General features: G+C 53.4%; 1 protein-coding gene across 4 annotated transcripts in view; it reads left to right on the top strand.

The window, feature by feature from the left end:
• The first annotated feature begins 9,358 nt into the window (after nucleotides 1-9,358).
• The window catches only part of RHBDL3 (rhomboid like 3), a 43,602-nt gene continuing 35,592 nt past the window's right edge, over nucleotides 9,359-17,368 (top strand). For 2 of the 4 annotated variants that reach the window (XM_072938945.1, XM_072938947.1), the window contains exons 1-2: nucleotides 9,359-9,807; nucleotides 11,341-11,364. In XM_072938945.1, coding sequence (XP_072795046.1) covers nucleotides 9,697-9,807; nucleotides 11,341-11,364 — 135 coding nt within the window. In that variant the 5' untranslated portion in view covers nucleotides 9,359-9,696. The remainder of the gene's footprint in view (nucleotides 9,808-11,340; nucleotides 11,365-17,368) is intronic. The other 2 variants (XM_072938944.1, XM_072938946.1) reach the window with 1 other exon arrangement.

Here is a 17,368-nt window from a genome sequence, read left to right as displayed (position 1 = left end):
AGCCCCTTAGGGAACCGCCTGCCCTAGGCTTTGTGTGCCTTGGTTGGCTCTGCGTGGTGTTGTGGCTGTTTTCCCCCACTAGAGGACACTGTGGCTCCGAGACTTCATGTGGTTCCCAGCCAGTCTTGGCAACTCTCAGAATCCAAGCCATTGGCGTGCATTTATTCGGCACCAACTGTGTGCCTCGTGTGTCAAGGAGAGAAAGAGGTCAAACACGAAGTCTGATGACACTGTTTCTCAAGCTAGTTTTCTTTGTATTTAGGTACTTCTCCATCTGTTGGAAACCACTTTATCCCCCGACAGGGTGGCTGCCTCCTGCTGTAAACTGCAAATTTGGTTCCTTGGTGTTGGATTTAAAAAAAAAAAAAACCTGCAATAACCAGTATATGAGCTTTTTGGAATGTGAATGTATCCAAGAAAGATGCCAAAGTGTATTCATTTCTGAAATAATATATTCATTTATTCAACACCATGTATTGAAGATCCAAGGGGAAGGGGAGGGGCACTGATGTTGACTGAGAGGTACTCTGTGCCAGGCCCTGTGTCATTCTTCTCACCTACATGCTGGCGAGCTGGGTCACATTAGCCTCGTTCAAGTCCACCGAATCTGAGGCTCACTGAGCCTAAGTGAACTAACCTGCTGGAGGTTATCCTGCCAGATACAAAAGGAGGTCTGTATGAATAAAAATATATGCTTTCCACTAAACCCCTGGATATCAGGCTGACAGGCATGGTTCTAAGTGGTAGAGAGTGTGGGGCAATTCCAAAGGCATCCTGTCCTCTGGGGGCCATGATACAGCACAGAAGTTACAGCAAATGGACAATTACAAGTTCCCTAATAAGTGGTCATCCTCACGACAGGCAGACTCTGCTGCTCTGATGCTGTTCTTAGGCAGGAGGAGGCCAGTAACCACTAGTAAATGAGCATCACTGGGTGCTGCAGTAGGAATGCCTTTGTGTTGACTGCCCACTGCCCTGCGACCAAGGCTTTCGGGGGCATCCATGTGGTTCAGGCAATGACCAACCAATCGACCTGAAATATGTAGCAAAGCCAAGACAGACATACCCCCCTACTGCTCACAGTCTAGTTTGACAGAGGAAGACAAAGGCAGACATGTGTTATCGGGGGAAAGCAATGGCTCTTGAAAATTCTGTGCTGATGTAGCAAATAATTTCAAATGCCCTTCCCATTATTCATATTTTCAAACCCACTCCCAGCCTCATCCCGATTACCTCACAGTTCAGCTCTGCCAGTGCAACCAAACTCACATCGTGGGAACCTAAGCTGTGTAATTGACTAAACACGGTGAGTTACATTAAGGAGAGAGAATGGCAGCTGGCAGTTGGGAAAGTGGACTGGCTTAAGCTGGGAAAGAAGATACAGGTGGCAGGTGTCTAAAGAAAGAGAGCTAGGAGTGCTTGGAGAGGCTCCACCGTGATCACCACATCAACCTCAGGCAATCAGAGCTTCAGGGTTCTTGGGGGAGAGGACGGGCGTGGGTGTGCTCCTCCAGACAAGCCCCAGGATAATGAATGAGCCATCAGCCAGCGCCTTTGCTCTCCAGTGAACGGACCTCCCCCTGCAGACCGTGCCTCTGCAGATACAATTGTGCCCCAGGAGCCATCTGGCAAATGTTCCCACTCCTTCGGCGTTTCTGGTATTTCCCTGACTCGCAGCCCCTTTCTCTTGGATACAAATTGTTGCAGCAAGCCAAGCCTGCAGAATGCCTCACAGGCTTTCCCTGAGCCTGGTTAACCCCATGGCTCACAGCCTATGAGGCTGTTCACAGCTAACCGATGCTTGGATGCGTGCGTTTCTCCTCTGTGCTGTTCTTGTGTATTTGGGAGTATGCAGAGCAGGCATCCAAGCTGCAGACCGGAGCTGCAGCAACCAGATTGAGAGGCTGGGGGAAAAGCGCATTTCCGCTGCAGGACGTCCTTCACGGAGAAGGGACAGGTTAACTCCATCTCTCTGCAGAGGACTCGGACAGCTCCCCGAGGAGCCACAACAGGCCACCACAGCTGTAGGACAGATCACGTGCTCCAGCTGCACGCGGGAGGCTGCCCAGCAAACCCAGACTCCCCACGCCAGCCAGCCACCGGGCCCCATTTTGCACAAAGCCACGTTCTGCCTCTGATCCAGCTCTGGATGGTGTGCAAGGCTAGAGAATTGTGGGTCACCTTGGAGCCACTCAAGCCAGCCCCCTATTTCCACCTGCGTTACTGATCCTAATTTAGAGAACAGATAAAGGCAGGAAATGGAAAGGGAGACTCTTGCTAGTCTCATCTCCTTGGTAATGTGCTTTTATGGACAGGGAGGCTGAGTTGAGCCATCAACCATAAGTCCCTCACCCCCATCCAGGGAGTACCAGATTGTCCCAAAGGGATGTGAGAGGAAGCAGCCAATGCAAAGACTCCCAGAATATCACCATCGCCTGAACAACGAGCGGGCAGTTTCCATGCAGATTCACACCTTCCTGCCTTAGTACACACAGTTCCCTTCGTCTTTGAACGCGTCAAGCCTCATCCACCTGGCCAGCTTCTACTTGGTCTTTTAAGATTCAGCTCCAGCATCATTTGCTTGGACCCCCTTTCTATCGCCACCTGCTTTGCATACATCTCTGCCCAGTACCCGTCATATTATACCTGCAGATTTTTTTTAGCATGTATCCTCCACCCGACTTAGACTTCACTGAGGCCGGAGGCTATGTCTTATTCATCTCTGTATCTGGAGCCTCAGTCCATAAAGATGTTTATCAGCGGGGTTTTGGAAGGAAAAATCAGAGATTATGAAATTTCCAGATAGATTCTTCTGCTGAAATCTCCTAGTCCCAATGCCCTACATGTTTCACAAAGGATAAAACTGAGGCTAGGAAACTGTGCCCTCCCCAGAGCCACATGGCTGAATAGTGACAGAGCTGGAACAGGAACCAGGTCTGCTGAAAGGAATCACGTCCTGACCTGTATTCCCCCATCCAGCCTGGGTGGAAGGGCTGATCTGAAATGAACAGGCTTCTGGGCAAGCGGCTGGAGGGCAAAGGATTAGAGTGATAACAATTGAATTTTAGAGCTGGAAGCGGTGTCACAAGTCATCTAGTCTGACCTCTGCATTTGCAGATGAGAACATGGAGGCCCACGGGGTTGAGCTGCTTTGCCCAAGGTCACACCACAAGCTGGTGGCAGAACCAGGACGAGAATTCCCTAACCCCCGGGAGAGCCAGCCTCCCACCCAAGAAAGCCGCTGGACAAAGCCCCCGCAACCAGCTGCTCTCCGAGGGGCATTTCCCTGGAGTCCTTGACTCTTCTGGGCTTTTCTTTCCCTCTCTTGGTGGCACAGGGCTTAAGTAGGGTGCATTCTGCATAAATAATAAAGCCTGCTTCCCTTCCAGGGAGGAAGGCCACGTCTGGGCGGGCAGTGTGACAGATGGTATTTACAACGTGTGCCGAGAAGTTCTCACACAGCCTCACTCGGGCTGTGTGACTGAGAGATGCAGGAAACAGATTTGAGTGCCCACTGTCTCACTCCTCTGCCTGGCGTTCCCAGGCAGCTGCTGCCGCCGCCGCTGGTTTCTGTTCTGTCTCCCTGCGCTGGGGGCCTCTTGCTGTTCTGGATACAGAGATCCAGGTGGTTTTGCGGCTGCTGCTGCTGCTGCATTCTCATCAGCAGAGAGCCTGCTTCATGGACCTCACGGCATTTCCCACCGTAGCCCCTCGCCAGAGTAGGTGCCAGATGAATTGACATTCTTCCTAAAGGAGGCCAAGGAAGCCCTCTGAGGCCAAACACCGGGCAGAGTTCCCAGGAACTGTGACAGCTGGGGGCTCTTCCCCAGGCCTGGACAAGAGTAGCGTTGGGAGACAGGTTTGCTCATTGAGCAGATAAATGCTGTGAACCTGCTCTGTGCCAGGACTCATTCTAGGAGTCAAAGATTCTGCGGTAAGCAAACAAAACCAAGTCCTCATGGAGTGGAGTGGACACTCGAGCAGGAAGGTTTACCATGGGCCTCATGGCAAATTGCCTCCAGACTCTCCCCGTCCCTTTTGCTCCACGCTGGGCATCCTCATGTCTGGCTCTGGGTGGTGGGGAAGGGCAGCCAACCATTGCCCCTCCTCCCGGCGACACCGATTGCACACGTCGCTTAAGACAGACGAAGCAGAAAAACAATCCAATGGCTTTTGCGCCACAGCCAGAGACACCCCCAGAGTTCTGGCTCACATCAGCCTGGACCGGCCCCACCTGGGCGCCCTGATTTAGCCCCACCCGCTTGCCCTGGGAGAAGAGAAGCCCGCTGCGGGCAGAGGTCTGGGCCAAGTGCTCTCACCACCACAGGGGCTTTTGTCTTTCACTCTTGAAATAAGAAATTTGGTGAGGGGAATGGAGAATCAAACCTGCTCTGGGCCCAGGGATTTTACCTTCCCCGTTTGTCCCTGTTCTGCTATCCAGAAAAGGCCGGCGTTTTGAGGATGAAATGAAATGACAGATGTGTAAGTGCTTTGAAATAAAGGCAGCAGGGATACAACTGTATTTTTATTATGCAGAAGAATCCTTTCTCCATAACATAAAACTTGTTTCCTGTTGAGGGCTGAGAGTAATAACTATGTAATTAGACTCCATGTCAGATCAAGAGACATGCTCTATTTCTCGTTAAACATTTGCTCACCACCTACAGTGTACAATGTTGTGTATTGTGAGAGGTGCAAAACTGAATAATAATCTCACCTTCAAGGAATATATATTCTCGTACAAGGAAGCTAAAACTTAGATAATATAATGCAAGATCAAAAGAAAAAAGTGATCCAGAGGAAGGAGTGGTCCTATCCGGGCACGGAGGGTTGAGGAAAGGCTTCTGTAGGAAAAAGCATTCATCAGAGAGATGCACACGGTTGAACTGGGACGTGCTGTTCACCAAGGACACAGGACCTATCTATGACATAACTAAAGGTCACACAGAGTGTTGGGGGCTCACAGAGAATCCAGAAATGGGGCCCTGGGGACAGCCTAGCCCCAAGGAGCCGGCAGACAAGGAAAATGAGGCCTGGCAAGGCAGCTGAGTGTTTCTCTGAATATGGGGTTGGCTAAATCTTGGACCTGGGAACGTTTCCTCTGTGCTTTTCTGAGCTTCACTCTTGGGTGCCCACGCCTCTCTTTGAAAGGGTTTGGTGTCTATGAACCTAGACGTCTTTCAGTAATGATTTAAGTTCCTCAGAAAACTGGGGGCCCCGGAGTGAGAGAGGAAGAGACTAAAGGAAAGGAGGGAGAAAAAGTCCGTTTAGCAGTCTTGTTCCGTTTGATCTCAGAGGCAGCGGGCAATGATGGAAGAATGCTGGAGCCGGGGATGGAGGGCGGTTGGATTCCAAGTGGCGGTCTCCTCCCCGGGCTGCGCCCGCTGTTCGGACTTGCCGACTTCAAACAGGACTGGGGGATTCCTGGAAGACAGAAGAATTCAGGGCCGGGGCTTGGATCTCAGTCAAAAATAACTCCGGTCTTCATCCCAGGCAGCTTGGGGCTGTTTGCAGGCTTCTCAGAAGATGGAACTCCACGTGGGGGGAGGGGACTGTTAGGGTCAGAAGGGTGTGGGCCTGGCCGAGGGAGACATCGGAATGGGAAGCTGGGCTTAAAGAAGAGGCCCAAGCACAAAGGTTCTGGAGAAAAAGTCACTCCCATTACCCCCCCCCCCGCCCCGGTGCTGCCATTGCTGTGAGTGGTAATTATAGCCCTGAATGTTTCTTCCCTGGTTTCTCATTAGCTCATGATGTCCACAGACAAACTCCTGGGCCCCCCTCACCCCCTCTTCCCTCTCCCAGCGGTTCCTCCTGGCTTTCCTGGCTCACCAATGGCAACCCCATTGTCCTCGCCCCACAAGGTTCAGAACATCAGATCCATAAAGAAATTTCCTGCCTTTCTTGGTAGATGCATCTTAGACACTCAGCCCCCAAGCAGCTCTCCCCTCTCCCTTCCTCTATCCCACTGGTCTGTAATTAGAGGATTATCTAATTTTCTCCCAGGAGGCCAGGGCCTGGGTCCTATTTCCTTTGTATTCTCAGCACCTCAGCCAGGGTCTGGCAAAGAATGGACACTCGCAATGTGTTAGCAGAATTGCTCTCTTGAGCTACTGCCAACTTAATCTTCCTAAAATGCGGCTCCAATTAGAAGCTACCACTGCTTCTCCATCTCCCATTAAGCAAGGTCCAACCTCCCCAGACAGGCACTCAGACTCCGGCTGCGTGGTTCTCGCCCACCTGGCCATCCCTGCTTCGTGCTTACCCACAGAGTTGTTCCCAAGACAGTCAGTGGCTTTCCCAACTCTGTACCTTTACTGCAGTGGTCCTTCCACCAAGAAGCCCTTCCACACTCTACCCAGAAGCTGCCTTCTCAAAGTTCATCTCAATAGCACACTCCTGCCCCTCTGGACTGAGTTTGACCCATCAGAATCTGAACTGCTCTCTCCCAGGCTCTAACCCTGTCCTGCACTGACTTAGTGTCTTGTTAGGAACTTTACAAGAGGTCCTGGATGGAGAGCACTTACAAAATGAAGAGCAGGGTATGAATGCCAATCAGCCCATCAGCAGGTAGCCCCAGGGTACGAACATACAGGAATGCCTGGCCAGGGAGCGTTCAGCATAAGTGAGCATGCCCTTTCTCTCCTCTGTCCCCAGTATGGCACAAAATGTGCTGGCCCACAGGCTGTCTAGATTGGAGTGGGACAAAAGCTATCAGATATCCTGGCCACTCCCACCCCTTAGAGGTTTCAGGCCTTGGGACCCAGGCCCCGGGTCCCACTGCCTGCTGGGAGTGGGCTGTTCCTAGTTGCAGATGCCCCTGGGGCTGAGGGGTTCGGTGGGCTGGCTGGCTGGTGAGGCTGAGGCAATGCTGAGGGCAAAAGGTGAGAGTGTGGCCTCAGGTTCACAGAGAATGTTGAATGTCACAACTTGTCAGAGAGTCCAGATGGCCGTGCTCCTTCCAGCAGGGGCCAGGGAAAGGGAAGCGGTCTCCTGAAGGGAGGATTCTGGCTAGAGGTCAGGAATTCTTCCCAAAGAGACTTTTGGGAACACTGTCTGCCGAGGTGGGGTGAAATGTTCCTAGGGCAGATGGAGGAGTAGGAGACCCTTCTGGATTCTACCCAGAGCCCCCCCCCCTTTATTCTAACCGCTACTGTCCTCATGAACCCATCTTTGGATGGCACCTCCCATGTCCCTGTGCTCAGGCCAACCTCCCTCATGTCTCCTGCACTACAGCTGGAGGGATCTTTTTATTATTACTCTCCTGCTCACAGTCCTTCGATAGCTCCCCATTGCCCTTAGAGTAAAGTCCAAGCCCCTTTCTCAGGAAGCACACAGCCCTTCACACCCTCCCCTCCAGGCTGGGCTCTTTACTTTGAGCACCTTGCTCTGATTTCCAGCCTGCCAGATTGCATACAGTTCCCCTCCCAAACCATGCTGCCTCCCAAGTATGTACTGTTCTCTCTGCCTGGAATGTCTCCCCTCCAGCTTTTCCACTTTGCCTGGTTCTGGGGCATGCCCTTTGGGAAGCCTTCTTGGACACACAGGAACCCCCTCCTTTGGGTTTCTATAACCCTGGACTTCCCTGGCTGTCACCCTCAGCTGAACAGTTTCTGGAGGTCAGGGTCTGGATCCTGTATACCTCTGTATTCCCAAAGCTCTGTTACTGGCACTTAGTAGGAGCACAAGAAATGTTCAGGGAACTGAACTGAGCCTCCTGAGGTCCCTTCTGCTGGAGGGAATGACAGAGTTGGATCGTTTGATAAGCGCTGTCTCTGGGCTGGAGAGAAGGCAAAATTCAAAGGGCAGCTGGGGTCAGAACACTGCCCAGGGCTGCTGGGCACCTCACAGAGGCCAAGACCTTCCTGGGTTCTTCTCCTCCCCTCCCCTGGAACTGCCCATTTCCTGGCCCACTTCACCAGTCCCAAAGATCTAAGTGTAACACAGCCAGCACCCATGCAGGTCCTGTAAGTGATATGGGGTGCGGAAGGCGGGGGGAGGCAGTGACACTGACCTTAGGGCCCCCAGCCACCCCATGTCCTTCTGGGCTTCATTCTGCAAAGGAGTCGATCAGCCTCTCTTCTGTCCCCTGAAGGCTGTTTTCAAAATCACACCCTATGCAGACAGTTTTATTTACAAGAAAATCTTGGCAGGATCTTGACTTGTTAGTAGAGTAGGGATGGGGGGAGGGTGGTGAGAAACAAAAATAGTTGGAATGATCACACTTTCTGAAACCGAGATGAAAATTGGTGTCTGTAGCAAACTCACCTAATTAGAACGGAGTTAATTTCCTTCTCTGCGTTTAGGAGGAACAGTCATTGTCGGGTGGGATGGTCACAGGTTGGATCCTGGGGCCGGGGTTCTGTGTTCACTTTATGAAGATGAGAGCATTAATTGCAACTTTCACCAATGGAAATGAGCATCAGTTTCTGAGAGACAGAACAAAGGCCAGTAAGGGGAGTGGAAGGAGACAGCCTTGGTGTGGGCTGGGGACTGACGGTTGGACAGCACCATAAATGAATCCCTGAGCCCCCTGGGAGAGACCAGCACCTGTCCCAGCCCGCCACTGGCACCGCCTACAGGCAGAGCCTCTGCTTAAGGGAGACTCTCTCCTGGGAGTTCTCTCCTGCAAGGAAGCAGGACCGATTTTGCTTTTTTTCTTTAAAAGATTCCCTACTCCTCTGCTCTAACTTGATTCCTACTTGCTATAGCCCCTCTCCCAGGTAGGGCACTTCCCTGGTCTTACCTTTGCCACCTGGTCAAGTAAAGCCAGGGCACTGTCACACAGCTCTGGGTGTTGGGAGGCCAAGGTTCAGGGTTTGGGGTCTGGGATTCTTCTGACTTCTTCCATCCCTAAACTACTGGGCTACCTGGACCCCCCCCCCCCAGGATCTGAGACCGAAGTGAAGAGAAATAGGGTGGTCGAGGGACGCCGTCCTCCCAGCATCCTGACCCCAATCTATTCGCAGTTAACCCCGACATTGCCAACTTAGTGAGTATCTCGCCCCTGCCTCCTTCACGAGTCTGCTGCCTCCAAGTCATCGTTAACCCGGTGGGTCTCGGCAAGTGGACACTGCACCCTCCAGCCGGGTGCGGAGAGGCAAATCCGGACCCGGAGAGGAAGCAGCTGGTGATGTGGCCGGGCATAGCACAGCCCCATCCCCGCCCTGGGCCGTGCGGCTACTTTGCCCAGCCCGCAGCAGCCCTTCTCCTCCCCGGGCCGCGGCGCTCTGACCGAGTCGGCCCGGGTGGTGGCGCCCGGGGGGGTGGGGGCGGGGGCGGGGGCGGGGGCGGCGGTCCCCCGGAGCAGCCCCGCCCCCGCCTGCGCGCCGCCCCCGAGGAGTCCGCGGGGAGGAGGAGACTCGCGCGCAGAGCGGGGGCCGCGGGAAGCGGGAAGGGAGCGTGGGGAGCCGTGGGGCCGGGGCCGGCCCAAGGGCGCCCTCGCCTCAGAGCCAGGCGTAGGGGCCGCGACGGAGGCGGAGGCCGGCGGCGCAGCGGGCGCCGAGAAGTTTGCGGCTGAGGGCCCGGCGTCCTGGGGTCGCGAGGCGGCGGCGCGGGGGCCGGGGCCATGGGGGCGGGCGCGGAGGCGGCGCGGCGCGCGCAGAGTCCCCCGAGCCGCACGGCCGCCGCGGCGCAAAGTTAGCCCGGCGCCCCAGGAAGAGCCCCGCAGCCGCGGCTGGCCCCGGACGCCGCCTCGGCATGGGCGAGCACCCCAGCCCGGGCCCCGCAGTGGCCGCCTGCGCCGAGGCGGAGCGCATCGAGGAGCTGGAACCCGAGGCGGAGGAGCGGCCGCCACCGGCGCCGGAGGACGTGAGTGCCCCCTCCCCGGCCTGGGCAAACTTTCTAGGGGGCGTCAGGGGAGACCTGCCCCTCCCCCCGGCTTGCCCCTCGCGGGGCAACTGGGAGGTTTCAAGGTGACGCGGAAGCGCCCCGGATTGGCCGGGTCCCCGCGGGCGGGAGGGGGCGGAGGGACCGGTCTCCCCGAAACGCGCGCGCGTCACCCCCTGCTCGGGCTCCCAGGGCTTTCCTGCGGAACGCAGCGCCCGCTGCTGCGCTGGGGACCCGTCGGCCGCCAGAGCCCCCTCCTCGCGGCTGGTGCAGTGCCCGGGACACGGCGTTTTCCCGCAGAGGCGGCCTCGTCACAGCAGTGGCTCCCCTCCCCTCCCACTCGCGACCCGGGGGCTCTCGGAACCCAGGGAGGGGTCGGGCGCCGCAGAGTCCCCGGAACCCAGCGGCGCAGATCGTTCTGGCGACCCCCTTCTCTGCTATCGGATTAGTCCGCACCCGGCACCTGTCCTGTCGCAACGCTGATTAAAATTCCAGCTGGCCCTTGTCCCTGAGCCCCGCCGGAGGAGGGAGAGGAGTGCTGGGAGCGGTTTTGCTCCCAGAGGGGGGTCAGGAGTCCCAGACCGCGTGGTTGCCAGCGACGGCCCCCTGGGTGAGGATAGGGAGGGGCTGCTCCAGAGGGCTCCCTGCCATCTGCTGCCTGAGTCTCCCTTGCTCTGGTCCCGGGAGCCATCGGCAGAGCCAGCCCTGGGGAGTCCTGGGAACTGAAGTTTCTTAAGCTTCTCCCTCCCGAGGTTAACCTGCTAACGGAGATGAAGAACTGGGCAGACGCTCTGCCCTGCCCCTTCCCTCTCAGGGTGGGGACGGGGAAGTGAAGCCTGGCCCGCACAACCTACCAAACCTCAGCCGGAAAGTCTGAATGGGGTTGTGTGCCCCCTTTGGCTCCTGTGCTTGAACCCCTCACTTGTTTCTGGTCCCCTCGTTCTAGCAGAACTCTTGTACTCATCACTTAGACTCAGACTGAAAGAGACTGGGTGGGCTTCAGTGTATTTAGGAGCCCCCGCCTCCCAAATTTCAGGCAAAACGTTAGTGCTTATGCAGGGGTGGGATTTCCTGAGTAGGGCTCTCTGGCTGCCAGCAGGTTGAGACAGCTGCAGCAGCTCTGCTGGAATTGCACCTGGGTGTGCATTCCAGGCCTGGGAGTAGACACACAGATAAGCTTTAGGCAGCAGAAGTTATTAAAGGCTGTTGGACAGAGTTGGACATCTTTAGTAATTGTTGAAAATTACCCTTCTGCTCATTCCTCCTCCTGCCTATCCCAGAATGAGGGACGCTTTCCCTCTCAACCTGAGTTCCCCCAGCTTTGCTATTTGTAGACTTCGTTCGGGAAGCTCTTCCCAGATGTTCCCTGGCCTCTTGTCAGTGGGTGCCTGAATGTGGGCAGCAGTTGGGAGGCTAGGTCAGAAACAGCAGGGGGCTGCAGAGGCCTTGGTGATAAGTGTGTTTCTTTCTTTCTCTCCTCTTCCTCCTCTCCTGCATGGCCTTCCTCTCTACCAGCACTGGAAAGTCCTGTTTGATCAGGTATGTGAGCAGTTAAATGCCCCCCTCCTTCCTTCCAATCCTCCCGGCAATCAGTCTTCCTGCTTGCGTGGGCTTCCCTAGCTCTGCACTCCTGAGATGGTGACGTGGGGTGGGGGTGTGGCTTAACGCATCTCTGGGACCAAAGGAACAGCAATGCTCTCCACTGCTCTCCAGGTTTCAGGAGGAGGTGGAGGGGGCTCCCCTGAGAGATCTTTCCCTCCCTCCTCCTCCCAACTCCACTTCACCAGAGCCGGCTTTATACCATGGAGAAATCGGACAATATGTAGTATTGAAGCCTGGGACCTTCTCCATATGCCAGGGGATTGCAGTTGGGGCTGGGAAGGTGGGGGAAGGGCCTATGTTAACATCCCCTCTCCTTTTCTACCTCCACCACCAAAGATCCACGGCCACCACTGAAGTAAAATCTCTGCCATCCTTGGAGGGTGACTCACAATATGAGCATTTTTTTTAAATTGAAGTTTAGTTGATTTACAACGTGTGTTAGTTTCTGGTGTAAAGCATACCCATTCAGTCATATATATATATATATATATATATGCATACTCTTTTTCATTATAGGTTATTACAAGATATTGAATATAGTTCCCTGTGCTATACTTTTAAGACCTTGTTTATCTTTTTTATATGTAGTAGTCTGTATCTGCTAATCCCAAACTCCTAATTTATCCCTCCCTCTCCCTCTTCCCCTTGGTAACCATAAGTTTGTTTTCTATGTCTGCGAGTCTGTTTCTGTTTCATAAATAAGTTCATTTGTCACAATATGAGCACTTATGAAAGCTGACTCTAATTTTGCCGCAGGGATGCGAGATTTATAGATGGAAAATGGTACATGATTGTTTACAATGCCTAGAGTCTAGGTGTGGGGAATGGAGTTGGAAGTGCCACATGTTGGCTTTGGAACCTGAAGATGGACATTTGACCTTCAGCAAAGAAATGGTTTTCTTCTTTGCTTGGTACTCCTGTTGCATGCAGTTGTGTGTTTCTTTCTCCCTCCCGGGTTCGTGATACAGAAGGAGAGGAGGCAAGAGCTGTCTCAGTGCAGGGGAGGAATGAACGCTGAGGTCCTGGGGTGAGAATGATTACACCAAGAAGCTTGTGTGACTTTAAGAGACCAGTCTGGTTGAGCCAGAGGAAATGTACTGGGTTGGAGAGAGAGATAAAGCTGAAAAAGTACCATTGGAGGTAGGAGAAGCCTCTGAAGGTTTTTTAGCAGGTTTGTTACAAGAGCCAGGCACTGCTTTGGGTAGATCCTGAGTGAGTGGGATAGAAGTCAGGTGGGTTGCAGGGAAGAGAGAAATTAGCCAGGAGCCTGTGGCTATGATTGGATACAAGCACCTTGACTTGGAAGATGATGGTAGGAAAGGAAGGAAAGAGGGACATGGCAGTGGGAGGACTGGAAGCCCTTATTAGACCCTAATAGATGAAAGGACCCGTTCTGAGATTCTGAACCAAGGAGGAAAAGGAAAATTCAGGGTCGGGGTTGGGGGAGGTTGCAAAATTCGGTTTCAGAGCAGTTCAGCTTGAGGAGCCCCCTAAATGCGGATGGCCAAGTGGGACTGAAAACACGGAATTCAGCTTGAAAGACATGCTGGACCTGGGGCGTCATCCACCCTAACATGAGGCCCGGCAGTGGCTTGGGAAGCATCCAGCATCTCCTGTCCCTCTGGGGTGGCGCACCTCTCCCTGGCTCCCGAGTGCCACCCACTCTCCCTCCGGCTCCTAAGAGTGCAGCAGCGGCTGGCCTGACGCCCCGAGGCAGGAGGGGGCCGCCTGCTGCCTCTGATACCACGACCAGCAAGCTGCCAGCCCTTCACACCTCCTGCCAGATTTAGCACCGAAACCTAGAACAAAGTGTATCATTCTTCTTTCCCTCTGTCTGTGTCTGTCTTTCTCATTTGATTCATTTTCTTTGCCAGTCCCTGTGTGTGTGTTTACATTTTAAAAGGAACTATTTGGGTGAACGGAGGAAAACTTTCAGTTGGAAGAATTTGGAACTTGAGGGAGCAGAGAGTATATGTAGCCCCTGATATCCCTGGGTGATCTATGAAATCCAGTTTTTCCCTCTCGAGGGAGACCCTGGGTGTCACATGGAGCACCCCCCGGCTTCTGGGAAGGGCTACCCAGAAACCATTCTGGACAGACAAAATCAATTCTGGGAAAGGAACTCCCGAAACTTACTCTGGACAGTTTTTTCTCACGATTGGTTCCGCCTTGTGTCTGTACTGCCCACCCCTCAAGAGGCATTAGAAGCCTCTTTCTATTATCTTCTTGACCTCTGGGAGATATCCACTCTGTGTCTGTTCCCCTACTTTCTGGAGCCACTCTGGACCGTTCCCCTGATAGGGCTGAATGAAGAGAAGGTATGAAGCCTCACAAATGGACGCACAACTTCAAACAGACGCCGGGTTATTCAGAAAATGGAAGGTTTCGTCCTCTCTGCCTCTTCCTTTGGGCTTATTTAAAGGAAAGATTTGGTGATGGCAAACTTGGTGCACTCAGGAAAGCATGTTTGGCCGGAGGTTGCAGGCAGCCTCCCCACAATTTCTTGCAGACGTTGATGGCTCTGATGGGGCGAACTGTGCTGAATGGAGTGGGATTCACATGACACCTGTCAGAATCCCTGCAAGTTAATGTGGCCCCGGAGCTCACCTTCCAGAGGCCATTGGGTTGGGAGGCTATCCCCAGTCGGTCTTCCTTCCCTTCCTGGGTCAAGATGACGGATACCAGCGGTTGTGGTTTCAAACTGGGGTCTGCTGGGACCTTTTCCCAGGTGTTAGGGATGGAATTGGGCCAGTTCTTCTGTGCTCTCTGATTCTTCAGCATGTAGAGTAGCTTTGACCCAACAGGAAGCTAATTGGACCCAAGGACTAGAAGCTATGACCTTGGTCTTTTGGTCCTATGTGGTCATCCCTCATCTGAATGGCCACATTGCCTTTTGAGAAGTTGGAGGTGAAGAAAACAGGTGACCCCAGCCCCTTGGAAGTTTACCTGGCCGCCCCCTTCCACCCTCCCCAGCATCCTGGGCATTTGTCAGGTCTGCTTAAGCAGGGGTGTAACACGCCACCCTCCTCACCCCCCTCCCTGTGCTTCCACACCAGTCCCAGAAGTCACAGCAGGCAGAAAACCAAAAGCTCATCACTTCGGCCCCCAGATGTTCCAGGGGCTTGTTTCCTGTTTGAACTTCTCCTTGAGGAAATTGTCTTCCCACATCCTTGGGATCTTAATGGTTTTCCTAAGTACTGGATTTTAAAGTTACCGTAAATACTAACCTGTTGTTAGTGTAATTTCGTGGTTAAAAAGGTCCTCTTTGCCTATAGTTGAATCTGTTGGGCTTTTCCTTCACGATTCCTTCTGTTGCTTCGGAGCTAAGACAGTTCTCTTTCCTCTCCAGATCTCATAAATATGCGCCTCTATTTTCTACCACTTTTTCTCTGATTAAAAAAAAAATCGTCTAATCTTTTAGTCCATCCAGATCCTATTCCAAACCAGTTACACTAGCATCACCGATTAAGAAACCCTTCCTTCCTTTATATATTGTTTGAGAAATTTTATCATTTGGTAAATCTTTGTGTGTGGTTGAGTTTATTTTTGATTTCTCATCTATTCCCCGATATTTACCATTTTGCTCAGGTAGCATGTCCTTTGGTTATTGCTCTATATTTGTTCTGCAAGCTCCTCTTTTTCAGGTTATGCTTTGATAGTCTCACTCTCAGTCCCTTCCAGAACTCCAGGGAGGTGCCCTCAAGAGCCCAAGGTCAAATAGCAGATAAGAGACTGGAGCCCATTAACCCTTACAGGGCTTCCGGGGTTGGAAAACCATTTCCAGGTTCACACTTAAAAATGCCTTCAAGATCTCTGAATGTTTAGTGAGCAAGAGGGCTTGGAGCAGAGTTCTGTTAAGTCAACAAAGCACAATTGTTTTCCAAGCTCCAACAAACAGGAGGGAAAAGGGAGAATGAAAGGACCTTGATCGTATCTCCCTTTCCCCTTTCCTTGGGAGCATGCATTTCCCAGACTCCAAGAAGAGACCCTAGCTTCACAAATCTCCCGGAAGTCTTGACTGTCCCTCCAAAATTATGATCGTGCTATGACCACAACCTGGGTCTGCTTAGGTGGGCTGAGGGGGAGAACCCTGGCTGTGGGGTCAGATAGACCGGCGTTCAGGACTTACTGGCTTTGTGATAGGAGTCAAGTGACATTAGCTCTCTGAGCCTCAATTTCTTCATCTCTAAAATGGGGATAATCATCTTTAACTTCTGTGGGAGTTAAATAGAAGTGGAAACTCTTCGTAGTGTCTGATACCCAGTGGACTTTTCACAGCTGTCATTTGACTGGGAATCAGAATTTAGTGGAAGAGACACAGGGCCACTTCTGAGACCCGGGCTTCCCTGGGGAAGGTGGCTGTCTCTCTAAACCAGCTCCTTCCGAGTCCCGGCTCCTGGAGAAAGCCACTCCTGCACCCAGAGGGTTTTTCTGCTTGCTTTCCCTTAGTGTCTCCCCTGTCCAACCCCCTTGTCTCCAGCCTGAGGAAGGTCTTCCCTTAGCCTGACCCTAAGGTCTACCTCATTTACAGTGCTGGAGGCTGGCTTAAGAGGGTTCTGGGAGCTGAAAGGAGGTTGACATAAGACCGCTGAACGGCTTAGTGAGAAAACACCTGCCCCAGAGACGGGGCATTGGTGGTGCCCTCATATCACAGGATTAACCAGCAGAGAGGGGTTCCCTTGCTCGTGCTCTGCACCTCCAACCCCTTCTCTGGTGGCCTCCAGACTTGAGAGTCTATGGACTTGCTTCCACCACAAAGCCAGCTTTGCTGCCCTGCTCCTGCCCCAGTGACCCCAGCAGTCAGGCTGAATTAACCCTTTTATCCCCAACACTGACCACTCCCACAAATACATTCGATGGCAGTTGAGCAGTGGGGCCGTGGGCTCTGAGACTGTATGCTGCCTGGCTGCCTGCCTGACACACACATGCTGGAATGAACAAGTAAGACGACATCCCTGCACACGTTGTCTTGGGTTCCAATGTCCTCCCCAGGAGCAGGCCCTGACTGTGGGGCTGCCTCGCCTGGGTCAGCCCTTCTGGGGCTGCTGCCACGAGGATCATGGATCATTAGGTGGTTAGAAGCATCTTGTCCAATCTGCTCATTTTGCAAATGAGGAAACAGAGGTCAGTGACCTCCTGAGGTCACTTGACGCAGTAGTATCAGAGCTGGTGGCCCAGCTCTGCCCTCTCTCTCCCTCTCTGACCTGTGTTCCTGCCACTGGGCCTTGCAGACCTTCGTCTGCTTCCTTGGCGCCCTCAGGGACTAAGGCAGTGGTGAGGACCCACATCTGGCTCAGGTCCCAGCTCTGCTCCTCCTAGCTGTGTGACAGTGGGGAGGCCAGGTCACCTCTCTGAGCCTCCGTTTTCTCATCTGGAAGCTGCCTGCCCTCAGGGCTGTTGCGAGGCCTGATGGGACAGCGTGTGGCTAGCACTTGGCATGGTCTGTAGCGAGCCCCTCATAAATGTGGTGTTGTTACCCCGTCACTGGGATTTCAAGACGTTAACATCGGTTTGAAGATAGTTCTAGGTCCAGACCCCCTTCTACCATGTCAGGCTGGCTTCTTCAGGGCAGGAGCTGGAAACCCACCTCCCCCCAGACTTTCACAGAGAAAGGAGACAAGCTTTTGGATGGAGGCTCTCCGGGGGAGCCTGGCTGCCCGAGCATTTCCCTTCTGCTCACTCTCTCCACCTGCATGGCCAAGGGCGAGGGCGAGAACCGGAGCGCAGAGCAGGCCTCCTCCACCCAGTCTTCCGACTTGGCAGTTCCTGTAGGTCGGTTGTGAGATTGCACCCAGAGCACTATTCCATGTTATGGCAATGAGCTGCCGTGTGTCTCGGATCGTGTCGAACTAGGGGTAGCAGCCAGCCTCATCCTACCAGCTTCTTTGAAGCAAGGTACAGGTTTGAGTCAGAAAGTGTTCCTTTGAGAGAGCAAGCATTG

Source organism: Vicugna pacos, chromosome 16, assembly GCF_048564905.1.
Source record: "Vicugna pacos chromosome 16, VicPac4, whole genome shotgun sequence".
NCBI lineage: Eukaryota > Metazoa > Chordata > Mammalia > Artiodactyla > Camelidae > Vicugna > Vicugna pacos.
The sequence above is the reverse complement of the archived record's forward strand: the minus strand, read 5'-3'. Positions and strand labels throughout refer to the sequence as shown.